At 45.1% G+C, this 22162-nt stretch overlaps 1 protein-coding gene across 11 annotated transcripts in view; it reads right to left on the reverse strand.

Annotated features, from left to right (window-relative positions):
- Window positions 1–15655: 15655 nt before the first annotated feature.
- The window catches only part of PDE4D (phosphodiesterase 4D), a 622159-nt gene continuing 615652 nt past the window's right edge, over window positions 15656–22162 (reverse strand). For all 11 annotated transcript variants that reach the window (XM_080972591.1, XM_080972594.1, XM_080972600.1 and 8 more), the window contains one exon: window positions 15656–21240. In XM_080972591.1, the coding sequence (XP_080828717.1) occupies window positions 20830–21240 (411 nt within the window). In that variant the 3' untranslated portion in view covers window positions 15656–20829. The remainder of the gene's footprint in view (window positions 21241–22162) is intronic.

The following is a 22162-nucleotide window of genomic DNA, read 5'->3' on the forward strand; positions in this document are numbered from 1 at the left end:
ACTAGGTGCACCATCAGATCCATCAGGCTCTTACGATCTCATGTTCTGTCTCTGGCATTTGTTTCTTTACTAGTAATGAATAAAATAAATCGTCTCCATTTCTTTCAATACTTCATCAGTTACAGTATGAATGCAAACCCCACAAGACACGAGAAAAGATGAAAAACCACTATGATGGCCTCAAAACCAATAAAGGAGATCAGGCCTACATACATATATCTTGTTGACTCAGTACTTACACTTCTCATAAGTACTGTGTCAGCCAGAAGTTTGCTGAAGTTTGATGAGCTGTGCAAGCAGAGAACTGTCACAGCTCACAAATTTCAATCCATGACCAAATAAGTCCTTAAGGGATTACAGCATTCAGCAGAAGAACAAAATTTGTTTTTACAGTTCTGTGGAAACCGGGGATCTTCCTCATTATCTCTTCAAAGGTCATCTGTGCAGCCTACCTAGAGAGGAGCTATTGGTTCTGCTTCTTGTTAGAATTGCACCTGAACAGAAAACGCAGAAGGTGGCAATGAGAATGTCACCGGAAAGGTGATTGCATTAGGAGTGATGGCAGCTAATGTTTGCAATATTTGGGGCAGAAAGCAACCTGGCACAGCTCTTCTTACTCTTTTTATTCAGCCTCAGTGAAAGGGTTGTGATAGTGTACCAGTTTATTGAGCGCTCTTGTCTTTTGCTGTATGGAGTGTGTGTGTGTGTGCGCGCTTTTGTGTATGTGGACACATGCATTGGGTGCAGCCAGGGGCACCCATTCTCACCCATCTGGGGCTGATCAATCTAGCTTTGATTAATGTACCACTTAAGCTTGCCCCTGTCTCAGGCTCTGGTGCAGTGGTTCAGTTAGGAAAAACGAAGGGTATTTCCCGCTTTGTTGCTGGAAAACCATCATTGGAATGAATGAGGTATTTTGACAGAGGTGCTTGAAGACTGCGGTGAGGAGAATGTGACCGGTAGAAAAAATTGCTGTAGAGCATTGCCATTCTGTATGGCTTTTCTCCAAGTCTGTCTCTGGGATTCTTCACTGTTTCATCTGTAGAAGGGAGCAGCAGCTGCCCGGTTCAGGCAGCACTACGAAGATGAGAAAGGCAGGATTTGGTGCCTGGATGATACAGCAAGACCTCTTCAAATGTTGGCCTGAGTGATGATGGGAGAAGGGATGTGGGCTTTGCTACAGATAGCTGGGCTGGCTGAGTTCCGTGGAAACATGAAGTGGAACCAGATGGCTCCACTTCTGCAGAGTTTCCTGCCCAAAGTAGTTCATCTTTGTTTCGAATAAGGTGGTCAAAAAGAGGGCTAGGTTCCAGCCCCTTCAGTACCAGTGTTGAAAAGGGAGCCTCCTTCCTTCCATCTCTCTCAACATTCCACATTGTGGAAGCTCTCAGGTCCTTGTCAGTTTGGTTTTCCTTTTCGTTTTAATTTACAGGCTCGTATTCTTCTGCATCCCTAGGACATCCAAAAGACAGGTGCAAAGGTGGATATAGTTTCCAGTGTGCTTCAAGGGAACTCTTCACTTAGGCACTTGGCCACTAGAATTTGTTATTGGTATATGCCAGGGATTGGCAACCTGGTGCCCATGGGCACACATGTGTGCAGAGAGGCCTTCCCTGACCCTCAGTGGGTCTCTCCCTTGCTGGAATCAGGCTCAGAATAAGCATTCTATTGTAATCAATAGAATAGGCTGTGGTGTGTGCTTGGCTGTGCTTGGTGCCCACAAGAAATGTGCCCAGCGGCTGAAAAAGGTTGGCAACCCCTGGTATATATGATGTTGAAGCTGTGATATTATGAATGCATTTGCAGTTGAGTGAAATAGCATGAAGTAGAGAGTGCACAAGGACAACACAATCTCAAGTACCGTGGGATGGAATTATATGCATGACAGAAGTCCTATGGTGTTCAACAGGGTTTGCTCCTGTAGAGGTGTGCACAGGATTGCAGTCTTGTATTCCATGCACATTAAATCCCAGCATCTGGCAAGTAGTTTTCCGGCAGCCTCATTTTACCTTTGGACAAGATTTGTCTCTAATTAGTCACTTTATTCATGTAACAGAATGTTCTGGGTTTTGTTCAGCCAGTCACTGATGCTAGGTATCAGGAGGGACTGATTTCCAATTTCTTGGCAAAGTTATACTGGTAGCAATTAACATAATTCCAGCTTATTTTGTGGGCTGGGGCACAGGTGGCACTGTGGGTTAAACCACAGAGCCTAGGACTTGCCGATCAGAAGGTCGGCAGTTCGCCCCGCGATGGGGTGAGCTCCCGTTGCTCGGACCCTGCTCCTGCCAACCTAGCAGTTCGAAAGCACATTAAAGGGCAAGTAGATAAATAGGTACCGCTCCGGCAGGAAGGTAAATGGCGTTTCCGTGCGCTGCTCTGGTTCGCCAGAAGCGGCTTAGTCATGCTGGCCACATGACCCGGAAGCTGTACGCCGACTCTCTTGGCCAATAAAGCAAGATGAGAGCTGCAACTCCAGAGTCGGTCATGACTGGACCTAATGGTCAGGGGTCCCTTTACCTTTACCTTTAGGTGGCCTCGTGGCAGCTAAAACTGTATGCAGGATCAACCTTGAGGTATAGCTCAGTTCAACAGGTTGTAAACTTCCAGAAATGGCGGGAAAGTGGGATTATACATGTATTAGGCTGCAATCAAGTTAGAAGTGGCATTATACCTGGCGCAGATTGGGGGTGAATGTGGTTCAGCACGGTGGTCTGTGGAAAGTCCATGCTGACTGGCACCAGTGGGGCAGCTCAGATACCTTGCTTCCTGATCCCTTAATCCTCATCCATGTTTAATGAAGATGTCTCTCCTCTGGGGCAAAAAATTTTAGGGCAAAAAAGCCCCCTCTCCATTTCACCTTGATGCTTGGCATGCTCTGCCTAGTTTAGCTGTTCCAAATAATCATTGAAGGGGGGAAAGTAAGGAGGGGCTCACCTCCTCCTCCTCCTCCTCCTCCTCCTCCTCCTCCTCCGCCTTCTTTTAATTTTTGTTTTCATCTCCCCAAAGATCTCATCTCCTTTTCAAGAATCCCCAGTGCAGCGTAGGTTGTGAAGATCTAAAAAGCATCCTTTGCTCTGCCTTTGTCACCAAAGACAAAGCTGGAAGATCACACAATCTCCCCCCCCCCCCGCCCCCCGACACAAATTATTAATGAATTCCAATAAAGTGCAGTTCAGCTTGAAGATGCGCATGAAGGAGGACCGGGGCGGGGGGAGAGACTGATTCACCACCGCTATTGTGCAGGCATTGCGACAGGCGGTTCACACTTTTGGATTGATTGGCTATATTTACAATGAAACACTCCCCCCCCCCCAATCCTGCTTTTAAACCCAGTGATTTATTTGAAGTAGGCACGAGGCCTTGCCTGTACGTAGGGGATTTAGAAATATAACGATTAGCATGTGGAGTGGCGGGCAAGAATCTGAAGGGCGATCGAAGCAGGCTCATTTGTGCGAGGGATGGACAGACTAGGTGCAAGTCTGATGAAGTGGGTTTGGGGGCTCTTACATCAGTGCCTGTGTTTCTTTCCCTCTCCAATTCCTTGATTCCCTTTAATTTGTAAACCTTCAGTGCCAAAGGGCTTGGGGTGTGTGATGTATTTTAAGAGTAAAAAGGTAAAGGGACCCCTGACCATTAGGTCCAGTCGTGGCCAACTCTGGGGTTGTGGCGCTCATCTTGCTTTATTGGCCGAGGGAGCTGGCGTGGTGGCCAGCATGACTAAGCCACTTCTGGCGAACCAGAGCAGCGCACGGAAACGCCGTTTACCTTCCCGCCGGAGCAGTACCTATTTATCTACTTGAACTTTGACGTGCTTTTGAACTGCTAGGTTGGCAGGAGCAGGGACCGAGCAACGGGAGCTCACCCCGTCGTGGGGATTCAAACCGCCGACCTTCTGATCAGCAAGTCCTAGGCTCTGTGGTTTAACCCACAGTGTCACCCGCGTCCCATATTTTAATAGCCTGTGTCATAGTAGCAAACACAAAGTGACTGAGGTCCCTTTGTGCCCCCCCCCAATAAAATATTTGAGGGGCTGCCCTCCCCCAAAGTTGATGGGCATTGTCATTCAAATGGGGGCTGTGTGCCACATCTTGTGAGTGGATATGTATGGCAGGGCTTACCTGGGGCCCCTAATTCAAGTTGGCGTCACCGACCAGTGTGGTTATTGTAGTTGGGAGTGTTGGAGTAGGACCTGGATTTCACACAAGTTATCCTCTCGGGAAGTCAGACATTCCTTTCAGTGGTGCTGTCAAGGAGCAAGTTTGGGGCAGAAACCTGAGGCCGCATTCAGGACAAGGTCCAAAGGGACGCCAAGATGCAACAGGGTTGGTCTCCCACGTTGAAGCAACACACAAGGCCATCTAAGGAGCCCCCACCCTCACCTCCTTCAGACCAGAGCCTTAAATGACTTAACTGCACCACAGATGCCTTTTAACCAGCAGAATTTGGTAAGGAAGAAAACAAGCCAGCAGGATGAAAGAAGGCGGCAGGGAGACAGATTTCAGTTCACAAAGGCAGCTAGAAAATAGAGGTGTTTTGAGCCTAAAACATATGGCTTGGCCACATTATGGTTTGGCCTTGAGTTTCATGACCTAATATGGTTAGCATATAGATCTGAAACAGCATTTGCATCTGAGCATGTTGAGAATGCATTTGTTGCATCTTCTTTGGAATTTTGACCATACGCAAGTGAGGAAAGCTATGCATGATTCTGTGCCATTATTAAAGATGCAGGATTCTTCGCCCCTTTTGCATTTGATCACTGTAGTCAAGGCTACAGCACTTCTCCCATCAGAAGGTGCTTCTCCCATCAGAACATTACGTTCATGCTATTATATTGGGAAGAAAAATTCGTTGCAGGCTGCAGCCCTATTGCGTTTGCTTAAATGGGAGTGAACTTGGTGAGACAATGGGCTTCTCCAGACAGCCTGTTTATTGAGCATTCATCTTGATTTGCTTGCACAAAGCTTATGCAGAGTTTAGAGCATTCATTCTGATTTGTTTGCAATATATCAGTGAATTTCTTATGGGATGTTTATATGTCTTCCCATTAATCCCACACTTTTCAGTGCATTTCTCTGTCACTTCCCTAACTGCAAAAATCCACGCTTTTATCTTTTTATCAAGTGGATTTGTTGCGCTAGGAGTGCCATATTCCACTTGAATTGCACACACCTAAATTTCTGGCAGTGCTTGCAATCATTCCTGAAAAACAGTGGCAGTCCGGAACTCATCTTACTTTCAAACAAACCGGCAAAGGATCAGGTTGAAGGGGGTCTAAGTCATAACAAGCTTGTACTCTTTACCAGCTGGCAAAGCATGACGCACCTGGGAGAAACCCAGTATTGGAGACCTGCTATAGGAACCTCTGCCAGCAGCCCATCTGGACAGAATGATGATTGGGAAACCTACCAGCAGTTGTCCCACAGGGAAACTGCTCAGTGACCCAGCAGCTCCAAGTACAAGGCTGGCAGAAGCCCAAGAACGGAAGCAGGGGGAGAAAAAGTAGTTCCACACAGTCAGACTCTTGGGGTTTAAGGCCAGCTGAGACAAGATACAAGAAGCCAGTAATTTAATAGAACCTGCTACAAATGATGCGGGGGGGGGGGGGGGGACGACTGCTCCCTATTATCTTGCAGAAGGCAGTAATCACTTTTGGCTTCTCTGTACCAACATGAGCACCTGCCATTATTACCTTTGATCAAACTGACCTTTTCAAAGTCAGGCGCATAATGCAGATTTTATGGAGAGTGTGATAGAAGAAGAAATAGATTTCTGGACCACATAGCAAGGTCAAGCAAAGCTCTGCTGGCTGTTTCAGCTGTGCACGCACCATACATTTAAAGCACATATAAAGCGCACACATCCTGGGAACTCTAGTTTGTGGAGGGTGCTGGGAGTTGGTGCACATGTGGTGGCACATGTGTGCTTTAAATATGATAGAAAGAAGGAAACAAACACCCCCTGGTTGCTCTCATTCAGCTGCATTTTGCAGTTTTCTCAGTTCCATTTTTCATGTAAATGGTTTTTTTCAGGGTGTGCCTTTTGTCATAAACAACTTCTTGCAGAACATCTGCAACTCTGCAGCTTTCCTTATATAACTGAGCACCATCCCTTTTCTGTTGCGGCTCCCCATTTGTGGAATGCGCTCCCTAGTGATGGCAAGAACTGTTCAACAGCGGAAGGGACTCTCCTTCTTTGAAGGCTTTTTAAACAGAGGTTGGTTGGCCATCTGTCAGGGATTCTTTAGCCATGATTCCTGCATCGCAAGGGGCTGGACCAGATGGCCCTTGGGGTCCCATCCAACTCTATGAATTTATGGACTATGTTGACTCTTGATAGGCTGCAATGATATTGTCTGTTGTTGGTACGCTGCTGAAGTTTAGTATTCTGCTGCTGGGTGTGTGTGTGTTTTTCATGAACTGCATGCATGACTTTTTGTGACATGGTGCTTGTATAACATCATGCACTTTTAAATTTATTTTCAAGTATCAAATAGGTTGTAAGATGTCTGGGGATCTTTTGGGTAGCAAGCAACTTACAAGTTTAAATGATAATCTACTAAAACACAGCAACAAAGAAGTCAGGAGAGCTGGGGATGGCCCTGACCGTAGCTGAAAACTAAATTGTAGCAATTGCCAGCACTGGTCACATCCATGCCATACATTTCAAGCTCATGGCTTCCCAGAAAGAATTTTGAGAACTGTAGTTTGCCCCCAGAATGGCAATTTCCAGCACCTGTAACAAACTACAGCTCCCAGGATTATGGAGGAAGCCATCTGCTTGAAATGTATAGTGTCTTAAGAAGAGCTGTGCTGGATTAGGCCAAAGGCCCATCTCGTGCAGCCTCCTCTTCTCACATTGAAGGGCTGGTGCCTGTCTTCAATAGAGAGCTCACAGCCCTCATCGTAGCAGGGATGTGCAATTTTATCCTGTACCTGTATAATAAGCCCACTAAAGACTCAAATCTGTGAGGCTGACTTTGTCCTGCTGGCAGTTTCAAAGCTCTGCAAATGTTCTAAAATGTTTTCCCCTAAATCCTACCGTCACCACTTTTGGTGCCAATGGACAACTACAGTAACGTGTGCAATGGCTGTAAGCTCTTCCATACTACAAACGGATATCTTAATGGCAGGATTCTAAAGCCACAGCTGCTCTCTCTGTTAGGTTAGCAATAGCCGATCCCCATTCCACTGGGCCTTTTATGCAGCTAAGAAAAAGCCGGAGAGATGCTGCCTTTTGCTCTGCCAGTGGGGCAATTATGCCATGAAAACTGCTGCCGGTAGCATCCCTTCATTACTATTATTAGATCTCTTTCAGTTTCATGTTTATGTATGAATTAAAAGGCAGTCACAAAAGCCCCAACCCTTTCATTATCAGAATGTTTGAAACTAGAGGTTAGCAGTGATTCACTTGTTCCTGCGCCGCTTACATCTGATCAGCCCAGCCCAGCGGTCTGGTTTCCTTTCCCTCTGCATGGCACGAACGCGCAAAGCATTCTGTCTCCATCCCAGCCTCCCACTTTTTAATGTGGTGGTGCAGGCTGACGATTCTTATGCCCATTCCTCTCCACCCACACATCATGTGTGCAACCCACTCAATTCCTTCTAGCTCCTAAGCCTGATCCCCCAAACAAAGCTCTCTCTGCTGTCCTTGCATCTTCCAGTGATAATAATAATAATAAATTTTATTTATATCCCGCCCTCCCCAGCCGAAGCTGGGCTCAGGGCGGCTAACAACAATCAAAATAATCCAACATTCTAAAAACATTCATTATAAAAGTAATTAAAATCAAATTGATGGCAACCATTAAGCAAAATTCTGTGCAGATTGCCAGAGGAGGGGGTCAGGCTGTGCCCTGGCCAAAGGCCTGGTGGAACAGCTCTGTCTTGCAGGCCCTGTGGAAAGATGTCAAGTCCCGCAGGGCCCTAGTCTCTTGTGACAGGGCGTTCCACCAGATTGGAGCCGCGGCCGAGAAAGCCCTGGCTCTAGTTTAGGCCAGCCTAACCTCTCTGTGGCCTGGGATCTTCATGATGTTCTTATTTGCAGACTGTAAATTTCTCTGTGGGACATACCAGGAGAGGCGGTCCCGTAGGTACGATGGTCCTAGGTCGTATAGGGCTTTAAAGGTTAAAACAGCACCTTAAACCTGATCCTGTACTCCACCGGGAGCCAGTGCAGCTGGTATAGTACCGGATGAATATGATCTTGCAGCGAAGACCCCATAAGGAGTCTCGCCGCGGCATTCTGCACCCGCTGGAGTTTCTGGGTCAGTCTCAAGGGCAGCCCCACGTAGAGCGAGTTACAATAATCCAGTCTGGAGGTGACCGTTGCGTGGATCACAGTGGCTAGGTCAGGGCGAGAGAGATAAGGAGCCAACTGCTTAGCTTGGCGGAGATGAAAAAATGCCGCCTTTGTTATAGCTGTAATCTGTGCCTCCATAGAGAGGGAGGTATCGAAGATTACACCCAAACTCTTAACGGACGATGCTGGCACTAATTGCACCCCCGCAAGAGATGGGAGTTGCCCCCTCAATCCCATATCGCCCCGTCCCAGCCAGAGGACCTCTGTCTTCGAAGGATTTAACTTCAACCGGCTTCCACGTAACCATCCAGCCACAGCTTCCAGACATCTGGTCCGTGTGTCTGGGGCCGAGTCAGGATGGCCATCCATCAACAGATAGAGTTGGGTGTCATCGGCATACTGATGGCAACCCAGCCCAAAACTCCGGACAAGCTGGGCGAGGGGGCGCATAAAGATGTTAAAAAGCATCGGGGAGAGAATCGCACCCTGAGGCACTCCACACACCAAGGAGTGGCGCGATGACAATTCCCCCCCCCAAGCGCCACCCTCTGTCCCCGACCAGAGAGAAACGAGCGCAGCCATTGAAGGACTGTGCCCTGGATCCCCATGTCGGCAAGGCCAGGAGTTCGTGATCGACCATGTCGAAGGCTGCTGTCAGGTCTAGAAGAATCAGCAGCCCCGACCCGCCTCGATCCAGCTGCCTGCGGAGATCATCTGTTAGGGCAACCAGAGCCGTCTCTGTCCCATGACCAGTGCGGAAGCTGGACTGGAATGGATCGAGAACCGATGTTTCATCCAGAAACCTACCAAGCTGTTCAGCAACAGCTCTCTCAATCACCTTACCCAGGAATGGAAGATTTGAAACCGGGTGGTAATTGGATAGATCTAAGGGATCTAATGATGTTTTCTTTAAGAGCGGACGCACCACTGCCTCCTTCAGTTCCCCTGAGAACACGCTCTAATCAGCCAAGACGGGCACAGGTCAAGAGGACAGGTGGTGTGCTTTCCAGGTCGGAGGAGTCTGTCCACATTGGCTGGGGATATCCGGTCAAAGTGGTCCAATACTGGACCCGAGGACAGTCGAGGGGCCTCCAGTTCCTTTATTGTATCCAAATTGGCAGGGAGGTCATGGCGGAGCAACAGGACCTTCTCCGCAAAAAAGCTCACAAATGCCTCACAGCTGTGTGTCAAATTGTTATTTAAATTTGGCTGTCCTTCAAGGGACGTTAAAGACCTAATTATACTAAATAATTGCGCCGGGCGAGAGTTAGCGGAGGCAATGGAGGCCGAGAAGTAGGACATCTTAGCGGCCTTCACTGCCATCTCGTAGGTTTTCATAAAAACCCTATAAGATGTTCTTGAGGCTCCGTCGTGGGCACCCCGCCATACTCGCTCTAGCCCTCTGAGGTCCCGCTTCATTTTCCGAAGCTCCTCGGTAAACCAGGGAGCCCGGTTTCTGCGGGATCGCAGAGGGCGCCTAGGTGCGATCTCATCAATGGCTGCTAGGAGCTGGATATTCCAGCCCTCAACAAGCTCAGTCAATGAGTCGCCAGGGGGAGCAAGGTCCCGCAAGGCCTGACGGAATCTATCAGGGTCCTTCAGCCTCTGCAGGCGAGCCCAAATTGGCTCGCCACCTAAGCAGGGTGGGGGTGGAAAATCAATCCTGGCTTTCAGAGCGTAGTGATCAGACCATGGCACCTTCATCGAAGGAGACATGATCACATTTATACCGACGCCAAAGATCAAATCCAGCGTGTGGCCTGCTTGATGTGTGGGGCCCGAAACAAACTGGGAGAGCCCTAGTGTCGCCATGGAAGACACCAGGTCCAGAGCCTGTGAGGAGGGAGTGGCATCAGCATGGATGTTGAAGTCCCCCAATACCAATAGGTTAGGGAACTCCAAGGCCCAGCCGGCCACCGCCTCCAGCAGGCCTGACAGGGTGGCTGCTGGTGCGCTAGGTGGCTGGTACACCAGCCAGACAGCCAAGCTCACCTCAGAGCCCCACACTAGGCCAACACATTCAATGCCAGGGATCGATGGCGATGGTAGAGCCCTGAAAGAACAATCTTCCCGGATTAATAATGCCACCCCTCCCCCCCCCCGGCCCACTGGTGGAGGACGGTGGTGCCTCTGTGCAAAGTATTATTATTATTATTATTATTATTATTATTATTATTAAATGTATTCACCAGCAGGTCAAAAGGTGAGTTACCACAAAGTTCAGAATTAAAAACAGTTCAAGCATATTACATTCACAGGAATAGCGAGTGCTTTGAGAAAATCCACAAATGCAGCATGGACTATTCCAGACTTTACGGACATTGCTCCCATAAGACATGAACTAAGTTTTGTTGTAGGAAGTCTATGAGTTTCCGGCAAAACCATGCATCACAAACATGAGTCCTGAAATCCTGAGAGGATTTAGCAGCCCTTACAGACATCCATGGCAGATCTTCAGACAAACATTGGCAAGTCCCTCAAAGTCAGGTCCGTTAATCAATGTATCAGAAGGAAGGGAATATCCTTCTGTTTATTCATAAAATTGACTTGCTCTTCACAGTTCAGGGACAAAAGAGAATATGCCCATGGCTGCATTCGAGACGATCCTAGACTTCCATTCATAAAACATCCACAAATCCAGAGCAGCTCTTTCATAAAAATTGGCACGTGTTTAATCCCTTATAAAATGCAGAGAGCCTTGCTAACCCATTGAGACTTATGCCATTCACTTAAATTGGAGAGCAGCATGTTGGAAAAGAGGCAGGAGGCAGAATTCCTGGGCTCATTCAGCTTGCACATCACATTGTTCCACTTTCGTGAAAGGCCGAATGGTGCTTCATTCATATAAGGCCAAGGCACGTGGATCAAGTGCACTCTGATTTCTACTCTGATTTAAACTGAGAATAAAAACCTGCTAGATATGACGCTAATGCAGAGTGACACAGAATTAGCAGTGCCTGCACATCACAATACAATGATAAACACTGCGCTGACTCCTTGCTGTCATGCCAAATGGCTCCTAAGTCCCTTCGTGGGGGGGGGGGGTTTAAACAGGATGATGTTGTGGAAGAAAAGCTCTGCACATGTCTGCCAAGGTGAGCTTTTTAACCTAACAACATCCTTTGCTTCCCTGCTGACCCCACCCCCCCACGTGCCAGCACATGGGAAAGTAATAGGACAGACAATGTGCTCTGTTTGAGCTTTGTCTTAAAATAGATCCGTTCATAAAAATAAAGCCCTCAGAGCCCTTTGGCTAGAAAATGCTTTGGTATTTCTCAATAAACCCTCTCTTTCTCTTACTAACATTTCAGAGGAAGGGGAAAGAAAACTAGTCTTTAAATGACACATATTTCAGGGGGCTGCCAAGGCATCAGACTGAGCTCTCAACTCATCTGAGGGGGAATGAAGTCATTACAGAACCACCTCTCCCCCAATGTATGAAAAAGTAAGATGTCTAAAGTAAACGTCTTGTGGTTTTGCCAGGCAATCAAAGCAGAATAGGAACCTCTCTATATGGCAAGCAAATGCCTAATGGCACATGACAAGAAGGGTCTGCAGTGAGAATGCGGGCAGTTTATTTTTTCACCTTAAAGCAGCCATTCGTTGCTGATTTTGATCGCTTGACAATACTTGCAGAACCCTTTTCCTTGGCATCATTGTTTATTTGCAAACAGCCCTTGGGAGTAAAAAGGTGGATATAAATACAGTGGTACCTCGGGTTACATACACTTCAGGTTACAGACTCCGCTAACCCAGAAATAGTGCCTCGGGTTAAGAACTTTGCTTCAGGATGAGAACAGAAATCGTGTTCTTAACCTGAGGTACCACTGTAATGAGGTAGGATAGTTTTGTGTTGCCGAAAAAAGAGGATTAACACCTCCTGCCCCAAAGAGAGGACACTGCTTAGTATAAAATTTGCATACGATAATACGTATAGATGGGGATTTTGAAGTAATCATTTATACATTAAATAGAAATACAATCCATCTCACCATAGTTGCAGGTGATAGCAGATGCCGTGTGTGCCTGAGGGGCAGATTCAGAGCTCCTTCCTCCCCCTTTTATGGTTGCCTTTAAACCACAGACATGTACTGGGCAGCCTTCAAAACAGAGGACTGTCCTCTATATAATAGGGCACATGGCCATCCTCATTTAAACCTATGTGCTTGCGGGGTGGGGAGTTAAATATTGTACCTCTCAGCTGAGTGGCAGACTACTTGTTTGAAAAACCTCCTTCATCAAGCATCTCTTACATCCTTCTGGGTAAGATGAAATGAGGGACTCATACTGGGGATTCTGGCACAGGAGCTGAAAGACTTTATGCCAGGGATGTTCAGGAAAAAAACCCACCCAGCAGGCATTGAGAGGGGAGTAGCACGGTGCCCGGTGACCATGCTTCACCCTGCCCCATGCATTTGTGGGGACCTCAGCCCCCCCCCCACACTAGCTACACAGTCAGTAAGATGGAGAAGGGAGCCTGGTGCATGCTGGTGTGCACAGATGTGCTCATGTGCTCCCCCCCACATTGGTGGGTCCTGGGCCAGTCAGGCCTGCAAAGAGCGCTGCTGGCACATGTGCCACATGCTCTTTTAACACATGGCCACCCTGGAGAATGTGAACGATCAGTAAACGATTTGGCAGTTTAGTATTGGTGTCAAATAGCAGGCTGAGAGACCTGGTCTGCAGTCGAGGAGAATGCCGTATGGGCTCTGCTCACTTGATCCAACGCGTTCTTTAACAAGGATGCAAATAGAGGATGTTGTCGCAGGCACAGAGAGCACTTTCAGAAGACCTACGCAAATCCAGCGCTTTTCTCTCCTACTCACATGCTGCTGCCTGCATGGCGCTGACCCTGCCAGCCAGACAATGGTCGGCTGTCCACTTTAGAGACAACATCATCTGTTGGGATGGAGCAGTGCCGGGATTCAGCACACGCACACAAAATGAGTGTTGGGTATTATCCGTGCTGGCACTGCTTGCTAATCTGGTCAGAGATATTCCCTATGTTTTTCTCAAGGGCTTTTCCGCAGCAGTTGCACGGTCACCTTGGCAACATGTGCTTTGCCCAAGTGCCGTGCAGAAGTGTCCCAAGCCACATGGCCGTATGGCATTGCCACTGGGAAGCTCAGAGGGATGGCAGCTTTATCAGGTTCACTGTGTTCTCCTTTGGGAGCTTGCATCTCCCACACAATCCTCCCTCTGGTTCTGTTGCGCTGCTCAGCATTCGGAGTTCAGCATCCTTGAAAGCGTGGTTGATGCTCATGTCATTGTACTCACACACCCATTCTGAGGAGCACAGCAAACTGCTTATCAAATCAGACTGTTTGTCTCTCTAGGCCAGTATTGGCTTCCCTCAGTCACAGCTGCTGTACAGGGTCTCAGGCAGAGAGGATTCTTTTCCAATTCCTACTATCTGATCATTTTTTGTTTAGTTTTTAATGGAGATGTCGAATATTCCTCTGAAGTTTTTATTTTATTGAATTTATATACCTCCCTTCACCCACAGGTCTCAGTTCAGAGCCGCACCTATAGGATTTTGTATAGTCTCCCATCCTTGGGGAGTGGGGTGGGAGACAATGACGTTGTGTGTGTTAGCTCTACACCATGTTGCCCTGCCCATCGTCCTCCATGAGTTGGGTAACTTCTGAAGCAGAGAGCCTTTTCTGCTCCTGAAGGCTGTGAATTTTGGAGCTCCAGTTTTTCCAGGGTTCTAGATTGCACAAAGACCTCAAATTAGATCTCAAGTGCTCCATGTGGCCATCTGTATCCTTCACATCATAGCCAACAGCAGAGAATGCATACATTTTTATTTTTTTTAAGCTGCACACCATATGCTCCTACCATGGTAAAGTTCACAAATAACTGTTTGGCTGAATCATGTTGCCCAAGTTTTATGCAAAATTACCAAAGTCAGGCACTCTTAAGGTCTGTTGGTTTCAATGGGGGAGATTTATGCACATGCACTGGCTTTTTATTAGCTATGGTAGCAAACGTAAACTTGGTGCCCTCCAAATGTTTTCGACTGCAGTTCTCATCAGTCCAGCCAGCATGGACATGGGAATTGCAGTTTAAAACATCTGCATTCAGTTGAAGCCAGAACTTTTCCTGCTGGGAATAATGGATATACAATTAGAAAAGGAACATTATTTCAATACATGATCACAACCACAAGACTTTTATATGCACAAAGGTTGAAAGTTTTAATCATTGCCTACCGGGTAGGAATGGTTGTTAAAATTATTAAACATAGCTGAGATGGCAAAGTTGATGTGTTTAATCAGAGAAATATCACTGTCAATATTTACTAATGACTGGGAACAGGCAACCACCGATTTAAGCGTGTCCAATTGACACGTGATCGTGCACAGTGCCAAATCCGGAAGTGACCTAAAGTCACAAAAGGGGTAGAATAAGGACAGGGTAGAATGCTTTATGAGGGCCCTGTCAATGCACACGGAATGTAACCCCTGCGCCTGTGTAGATTTTTTTTTTGTGAAGAAGAAAATGAACTTATGATATCTGGGGTTGAGGATTGAAGGAAATGTTGGTTTATAGAAAGTGGAATTGTTGTGTGTTATCTTGGAGTGGATGTTTTGGTTAATTTTCTATAGATAGCTGACAGAATAATTGCTTAAGTTATCTTTTTTATTTTCCTTCTTTTGGTTTTTTAAAAAAATAATTAGTTTTTTATCTTTAATGATAAGATGCTGGATATTTATCAACCTTTGTCTATTTTCTTTCAAACTTTAATAAAATTTATTGGGGGGAAAGATTAAAAAACATATGGAGGCTGAGCTATAGAAAGAGCCCTGGGGGAAATGATGAGAAAATATTGTAGACAAGGATCCTGGTTCAAGTCTATGCATGCAAACAAGCAACACTTGATTGCATAAAACTCAACAAAGAAACCTAGAACTTCTGGTCACATGCCATCCAGCATATCGCGCTTACTATTAAACATACTTGATGTTGTTCAACATAACTTAGTGGTGCTAGTCAAAAGTGAGACTGGGCATTGATCACAGGTGGGCAATTGCCACATTCCAGCAATAATTTGTATGTATGATTCTTCATCCAATGAAGGATATATATGTAAAAGTCTGCTCCCACCTATGTGTGGTCTCTAGCTGGATCAGGGAGACTGTTACGTTCAATTGTGGTAGGCAGGACAATGGCCCCCAATTGTTCCTTCCTTTCTGATGTCTTCACCCAAAAGGAGGGTAGGCAGTTGCTTTCTGCAACTTTTTGCTACAGATGAGATAGTTATGAAGTTGTATTAGACATATGTAGTATCCTTTTGGGTTGGGCAGGCAACCATTAAAAAAATAGATCTTATTACAGATGAGCAGTCAACAGTGTAAGATAAATTTATTTGCAAAAAGATGGTCAAGTACAGTATCTAGGCAGAATCAACCCATGCTTTTATTTCCATTGCATATAAAAATTTCATATGAAGGTATTTGACGTACAGTACTATCCCATAGGCTGTAAGAGCGGCTAAGAAACCATTGAATTAATTGCAATGTTCACACAATGTGCCACTCTAAAGACATACCCAAAGGAAACAAACCAAATTGAAAACAACAAAAATATTGTTCAGTAATTCTGTTGTTATAGTGTCCCTTTTATACTGTTTAAAACAAAAGCAATCTTATTCCTTTGGGCCAGGGCTGCTAAAATCTACAGTTTGTGTCAAAAAGGAGGCTATTTTTTTTCCTTGAAAAAGAATCTCTCCTTTCACTGAACAGTCACATGCTACAAGGGCTGGGCATTATTGGAATGGTGACGAGGTATCAGATACTACGAAATTACATGATCAAGAACAGCAGCAAGACAACACCTTCAAGATACGGCAAACTCTGCAAAATTAAAAGTAGAAATGAGAAGTGTTTCAACCGTCTAAAAGGCTACAGTCATTCTTTACACCTACGCTATACATGCACCCACAGAGCCATTTATACGGGACTCAGCTCCGGCTGCTTTGCAGTGCTTGCTAGTAGTGTTGGACGGGGGGGCGGGGGGCGAGTTCAGGGTCAGTGTTGTATATTTACTACGCAGTATAAAATTAGGTATAATTGTGAGAGTTGTTGTATTGGTAACAAAAGGGCACATCCCAGACTCGGGACATTTCTTCCTTGAAGTGCATAGGAGGCAACTTCCACGTTTCAGTGGGGTTGTTGATGAACGGTGCCCCAGCCGGGTTGATTAAAGGGCGGTTGTGTTTTTTGGTTTGCTTGTTGTTGCTTTAAAGGGCAAGACACAGCAGCCTACACCAACCTAGTGTCCTTCAGACATTTTGGACCCCAACTCCCATCATCTCCAGCCAGTGCAACTATGCTACCCAGGACTGATGGGAGTGGTCGTCACAGCACAGCTGGATTTTGATAAAGGCTGGGATAAAGTGATGCCCTTAAGATACATTTTGAAAAGGGGAAAGCACTCTTATCAGGCAGGTGGGATTTATGCCCAAGGTTAGCATTTGGGCTTCCAATAGGAAGCTAGATAAAACCCCGTTGGAATGCAGAGCATCCCACAGAGAGGCCAGGACCAGTGTCCCTTGGGGAGGGGGGAGGAAGGGCGGTGGAGATATGCCCAGCCGATGTTCCACAACGACCTTTCTTTCAAATGCAGCAAAACAGAAGAAAATGTTGTTTAAAGTTAAGGCACAGCCCTGGGACCAAAGACCTGCAGCTTTTTAATTTATATAACTATGTACTTTATAATTTTTCTCAACTCTTCCATAAACAAGCTCTAAGGTGATATAGGATATATATTACAGAATGTACAAGGGGGGGAGGGGGTGGGGGAGTATGTATACACAATATTAATTCTCTCACCAAGAGTTTCCAAATATAGCAATACCACCCTGGCAAGGATGATGTTATAATAAGAACTTATAATTTACAATTAACATTACAATATATACATTACAATAAATACATGGTTGTAAACAGAGACAAACAAGACTTATTACAAGTAAGGTCATTTGGTGAGGAAAAAAATATGCATGGCACAAATAAAAAATAAATAAATGGGTTTTAAAAGAATTGTCAAAGCGGCCTGTAAAATTCATTTCATCCTCAAGTTTTTTTTTAATATAAAAAACCCCAACCTTTTGAATGTGATTTGTTCTACCTATTTTGCCTGATCTTTTTTAAAGGTTTTGTTTTTATAAGAACGGTGTAGAACCAGAAATTAAAAAGGAACAGACACAGTATTACTGAGAAAAGCAACTTGCAAGCTAAAGTATAGGTGCAAATTCAGATTCCTCTTTCTGTCTTTCCCCCCTCTCTACACAATCCTCAATCGACTTCATTGCATTTCTCTTACGGCAAAAACAAACAAAACAGAAACACAAAGAAAACATGTTAAAACACTTTTTCAAAAGTATTGTGTTGTTGTGTTTAGAGTAGTGTGCTGGCGCTAAAGCACACTTTGGCAAAGTAAAACAAACAAACAAAGATTGTACAGTGCATTCGATCCCTGCCTCTAAACATTATTATGTTTCCTGCCACTTGATTGTCCATGTATATGGGTGTGTATTTTACACAATATGGTGTTTTTTTCATTACCTCTCCTTTTTCTTTGACAGTTTAATCTTACAGGGTATACACTAACCAGAACAATCAACAGACACGAGCCTCCTTAAAACTGAGCATCTTAGAATAACCATTAAAAAAATGTTATTCAAGAGGCCAGACATACCCCTTGCGCTGCTCAGCATTAGACGCCGGCCTTTCCCCAATACTTAAGTCTCTGGCTGGCTCTAGCTAGAGGTTACCCCTGTTCGTAGGATTAAACCTTTATAGTGCAGATAAAATACCCTTCCCGATATATATTGATTTTTGGAATTGATATTGCTTTATTCGTTAAGATTCCAGGCACTCTTGGGGACTAACAAATGTTGACATAGTGAGGGGAGGACAGGAGCCTAGGCTGACAACAACATGGTGAAATTCTTTCATCAACTTCTCCAGTTTTTCCTTCTTCAGTAAAAGCCATCAAGAGCTAAAAGGTAGACGAGACACATTAAAATGCACTTTAAAAAAAATCCCCGTCAGTCAGTGCTTTCATTTAAAATCTGGTATTTAGCAGTGTCCCAAACTTTCCTTGGTTTAGTCAACCAAGTATAATCTGTGGGTTGTATCAAGACGTAAAAGGTCAATCTATTGAAATCAATGGGACTCAAGAGTTAGTTGCGACCTCAACTGGTCTACCTCCAATCCACTGTTTTCATTGGGTCAAAACAGCCTCGTCGTTCAAGCCAAATCTATGCATTATGGACCCTGCATAGAAGAGCTGGTCTATGCTGGGTATGGAGGGAGGGGTGCAGGCAATTGAACGCTCCATGTTGATAAGGCAGCAGATGTTATCCTGCATAGTCATGAACATGACTCTAGTCATATTTATGCCCCCAACACCCATTGCAACACAGTCACAGTGCAGGTCAGAGGCAGATGTGATTTCACACCCACCATCTCCGCCACCCTGCAGGGTTTTCATCACATACTGGTTGCAGGCTAAGGGCACAATGAGAGACAGAGTTAAATGTACACAAACCCATTAAAATCAAGAGCTTTGATGACATTTAATTCTGTGGTGCATTGCAGGCTGCACTTCATTCTGCAAATGCTTTTCCTGCTCTGTTATTTTATAGGGTCATGCATTTACAGCCCCTAACATAACCTTTACGATTCCATCCTAGACATTTATTCAACGTGACCTCTTAGTATGATAGCAAAAGGAGCAAAACAAAAGTCACTGAGTGGACAAAAATGCGAGATCCTTTCTGCAGATTTTTTTTAAAAAGACTAGTATATATTTCTTGCCATATTCAAGGTCAAAAGCTGATTTTGTCTGATTTTTAAAGGGGCTGATTTATCGGTGACCTTTTACATTATATTCCCAGCCCAGCCTTTGCAAAAAGCTACTAAGGGGGAGTAATAGGGTGGGGGACAGCAGAGTGCCTCAGTCTGTTTCTGAAGCAGCAAAGATTCCACTACAAATTGTAAGTACTCTTTGAACAGGCACAGTCTGTAGCACTGTGTTGTCACAGCAGTCCCTATGTCCTCACCCTAAAGTATTATTATTTGCTGGTACAGCAAATCTTTGCATACACAACTAGGAGCAGCCTTGTGGGAATGATGTAATTAACAAAGAAAAGGTTTGTATTTACAGCAAGAGTCACATTCATGCTAGCTGTAGACTTGCAAATCCCAACTCTAATAGGAGTGTCCCCCCAACTTTTCTTTCTTAGGAGCTGCTAATGGAGTTTCATCTTTGTTTTGGAGCTTCCTCGGGATCTCCCCTGCTAACCTTATTCTTTGTTGGAGTCCTCCACCCTCTGGACCCCACGGTAAGGAGTTTGGAGCTCAATACTCAGGGCTGCTGCCATCCAGCAGTGGGTTAGAATCCAAATTTTGGGGAACTGCTACTGCAACGGTCCATTAGATTTTAGAAATTTTATAGTAAGTCCACAGCAATAAAAGCTGGGTCTGCAGCAACCAAGCCATCTCTGAGGACATTTCATGGATGAAATATTGCTGCTTCGGGGAAATTACAGTAAGAAAAGCCAGAAATTAATGCCAACAAACAAGTTTTCTGCAACGTGGGAGGGGGAAAATGAGCATTTGATAGCTGTCATTGGTCTAGAACACAGAGTTGTTTTACAACAGCTGAATGAATTGGTATGAATCTTAAGTGCAAACAAATATAAAATTGGATTTATCCAGTGTAGCTCATATTTGTACTGAAAACTTGCAAGTTACTCTTTTTTTGGGGGGGGGGAGGAGAAAGAATCAGTGGCAGATGAAGTTCTGAGAGTGTTGCATTCTTTTAAATATAATACCTCAATACATTTAATAATAAAAGTAAACTCTACAAAAAGATTTCCATTTTACATATAATACAAAATGCAGACATCAGTGCAACCCACTGAGTTACACTTTTTTTTTCAGTCATGTGTTAGGAAGACTTGAAATTAGAAAATTATGTGACTTCCACAGCTTCATCTTCCTACTGGTAACAGATTCGTGTTGTGTCCCCATTATTTGAGCTCGATCGCTTTCCGCTAATAACCTTTTGTTCACTCGCTGGTCGCCTTCTGTATATTCTGGTGATGTATGCTACTAATGCCTCTTCTCAAGAAACTAAAAACCAATACAAAACACACACGCACACACAAGCTTTGGACCAGCCGTTACTCCTTTTGAAAACAGCTTGGAGTAGACACTCTCTCTGATTGTATCTGCCAAGTTGAATTCTCGTTAAACTGTTCTTTTTGCAGGTGTTTCCCTTCTTTTGCTCTCTGGATGCTATGAACAATGAACATTTCTGGTTACAATATTCCTGAGTGCCAAACAGGGTAATCAAGGTCAGTTTTTGATCAGCGAACATCTCTTGCAGATGACAGTGAGGCATGACCATGGCTGTGCCGAGTGACATGCACTTTGGAAACCATTTTTGATTCTTGAAAAGAGAGTAGGAGAGAGAGAAAGCAGAGGGAGCGGCAGAGCCGTCGCACCGTTACGTGTCAGGAGAACGTTCTTCTAGCACACAAGGTTCTGTCTGGCTCTCCTCCTCCACCACTTCCTCTCCAACTTGTTCGTCAAGTGGGATTTCAGTGGACTCTGAGTCTTGGGTGCAAAGAGTCTTGGAGTCACTGCAGCTGGTGTCTTCTTCTACTTGACTCCCACTGTCCTTCTCTGTGTCCGATTCACCATCTTCCTCCAGCGTTAGCTCAAACTGGAATTTATCTGTTTGGCCCTGTCTCCCCTCCTCTTGGTCGTCCGGGGCAGGAGACGGACTCTGAGGGATTGTGCTCTGGTACCATTCGCGATTGTCTTCCAGCGTGTCCAAGATGTCTTGGGCATCTGGGTGTACAAGGTCTGCCCAGGTCTCCCAGAGAGGATGAACAATGTAGTCTATAAAACCCACCTGTTGTAATGCAAAATTAGGGGGGAAGAGGTTATTTTCAAAGGAGGAGGAACTACCTTGATCAATTTCCTCTACTAGATCCTGCAATTCTCCCTTCTGTCTCCTGCATCCTATCTTGCAGAGGATCCTTGTCATGGATCAACTTTGTAGCCTGCCATAATTTCGTTCTCCAAGGGGAGGGATCATTAGGGTCTTCCAATACTACACTGAGCTTGAGACCAGCACAACTATTTAGAGTTATAAGCTCCAGCCCATAGCTGAGGAGATACATGGGAGCTTACCCCCACCCCAGCACATTAAACCTTTAACTATTCAAAACCAGAAAATATTTTAATGGTTCTCCAAGTGACTCTGAGCTTCAGTGCAGCATCAGAAGTCGTCCCAGGCTATCCATACTCTTCTCCATAATTCTGTGCTCTGACAAGAGCAAGCAATGTACTTACGGTAAAGTGCCTCAAATTCTAGTTGTTAGACTTTTGTGAACATATCTGCATATCACACTCAGAGCTGTAGCTCCTTTAGTTAAAAAACCCCCTGTGTATACTTATTTGGGAGTAACTCCATCAAACCCAGTGGGCTTAACTCTGAATAAACTGGGCAGAGGATTGGGGATTGTAATCTGAGGAAGACATGGTGAAAACTGAAGCAGCATGTTTTTAATTCCAGATCATTGTTAATATCATTAAATTTGTATACCACCATTCATCTGAAGATCCCAAGAGCAGTTCACAACAGAGAAATATAAAATGCAAAAACAAAAACAAAGCAATAACATCCCCCCCCAAAAAAAGTTTTAAAAGCCATAGAACATTAATCAGCCAAATGGCTGGTTAAAGAGAAACTTTTTTTGCCTGGCACCTGAAGATAGGTAATGAATGTGCCAGGCAGGCTTGTTTATCCAAAACAATTTTGTCTCTGGCTC

The sequence above is a fragment of the Podarcis pityusensis genome (genome assembly GCF_964106645.2).
Source record: "Podarcis pityusensis genome assembly, chromosome: 11".
NCBI classification, from domain to species: Eukaryota; Metazoa; Chordata; class Lepidosauria; order Squamata; family Lacertidae; genus Podarcis; species Podarcis pityusensis.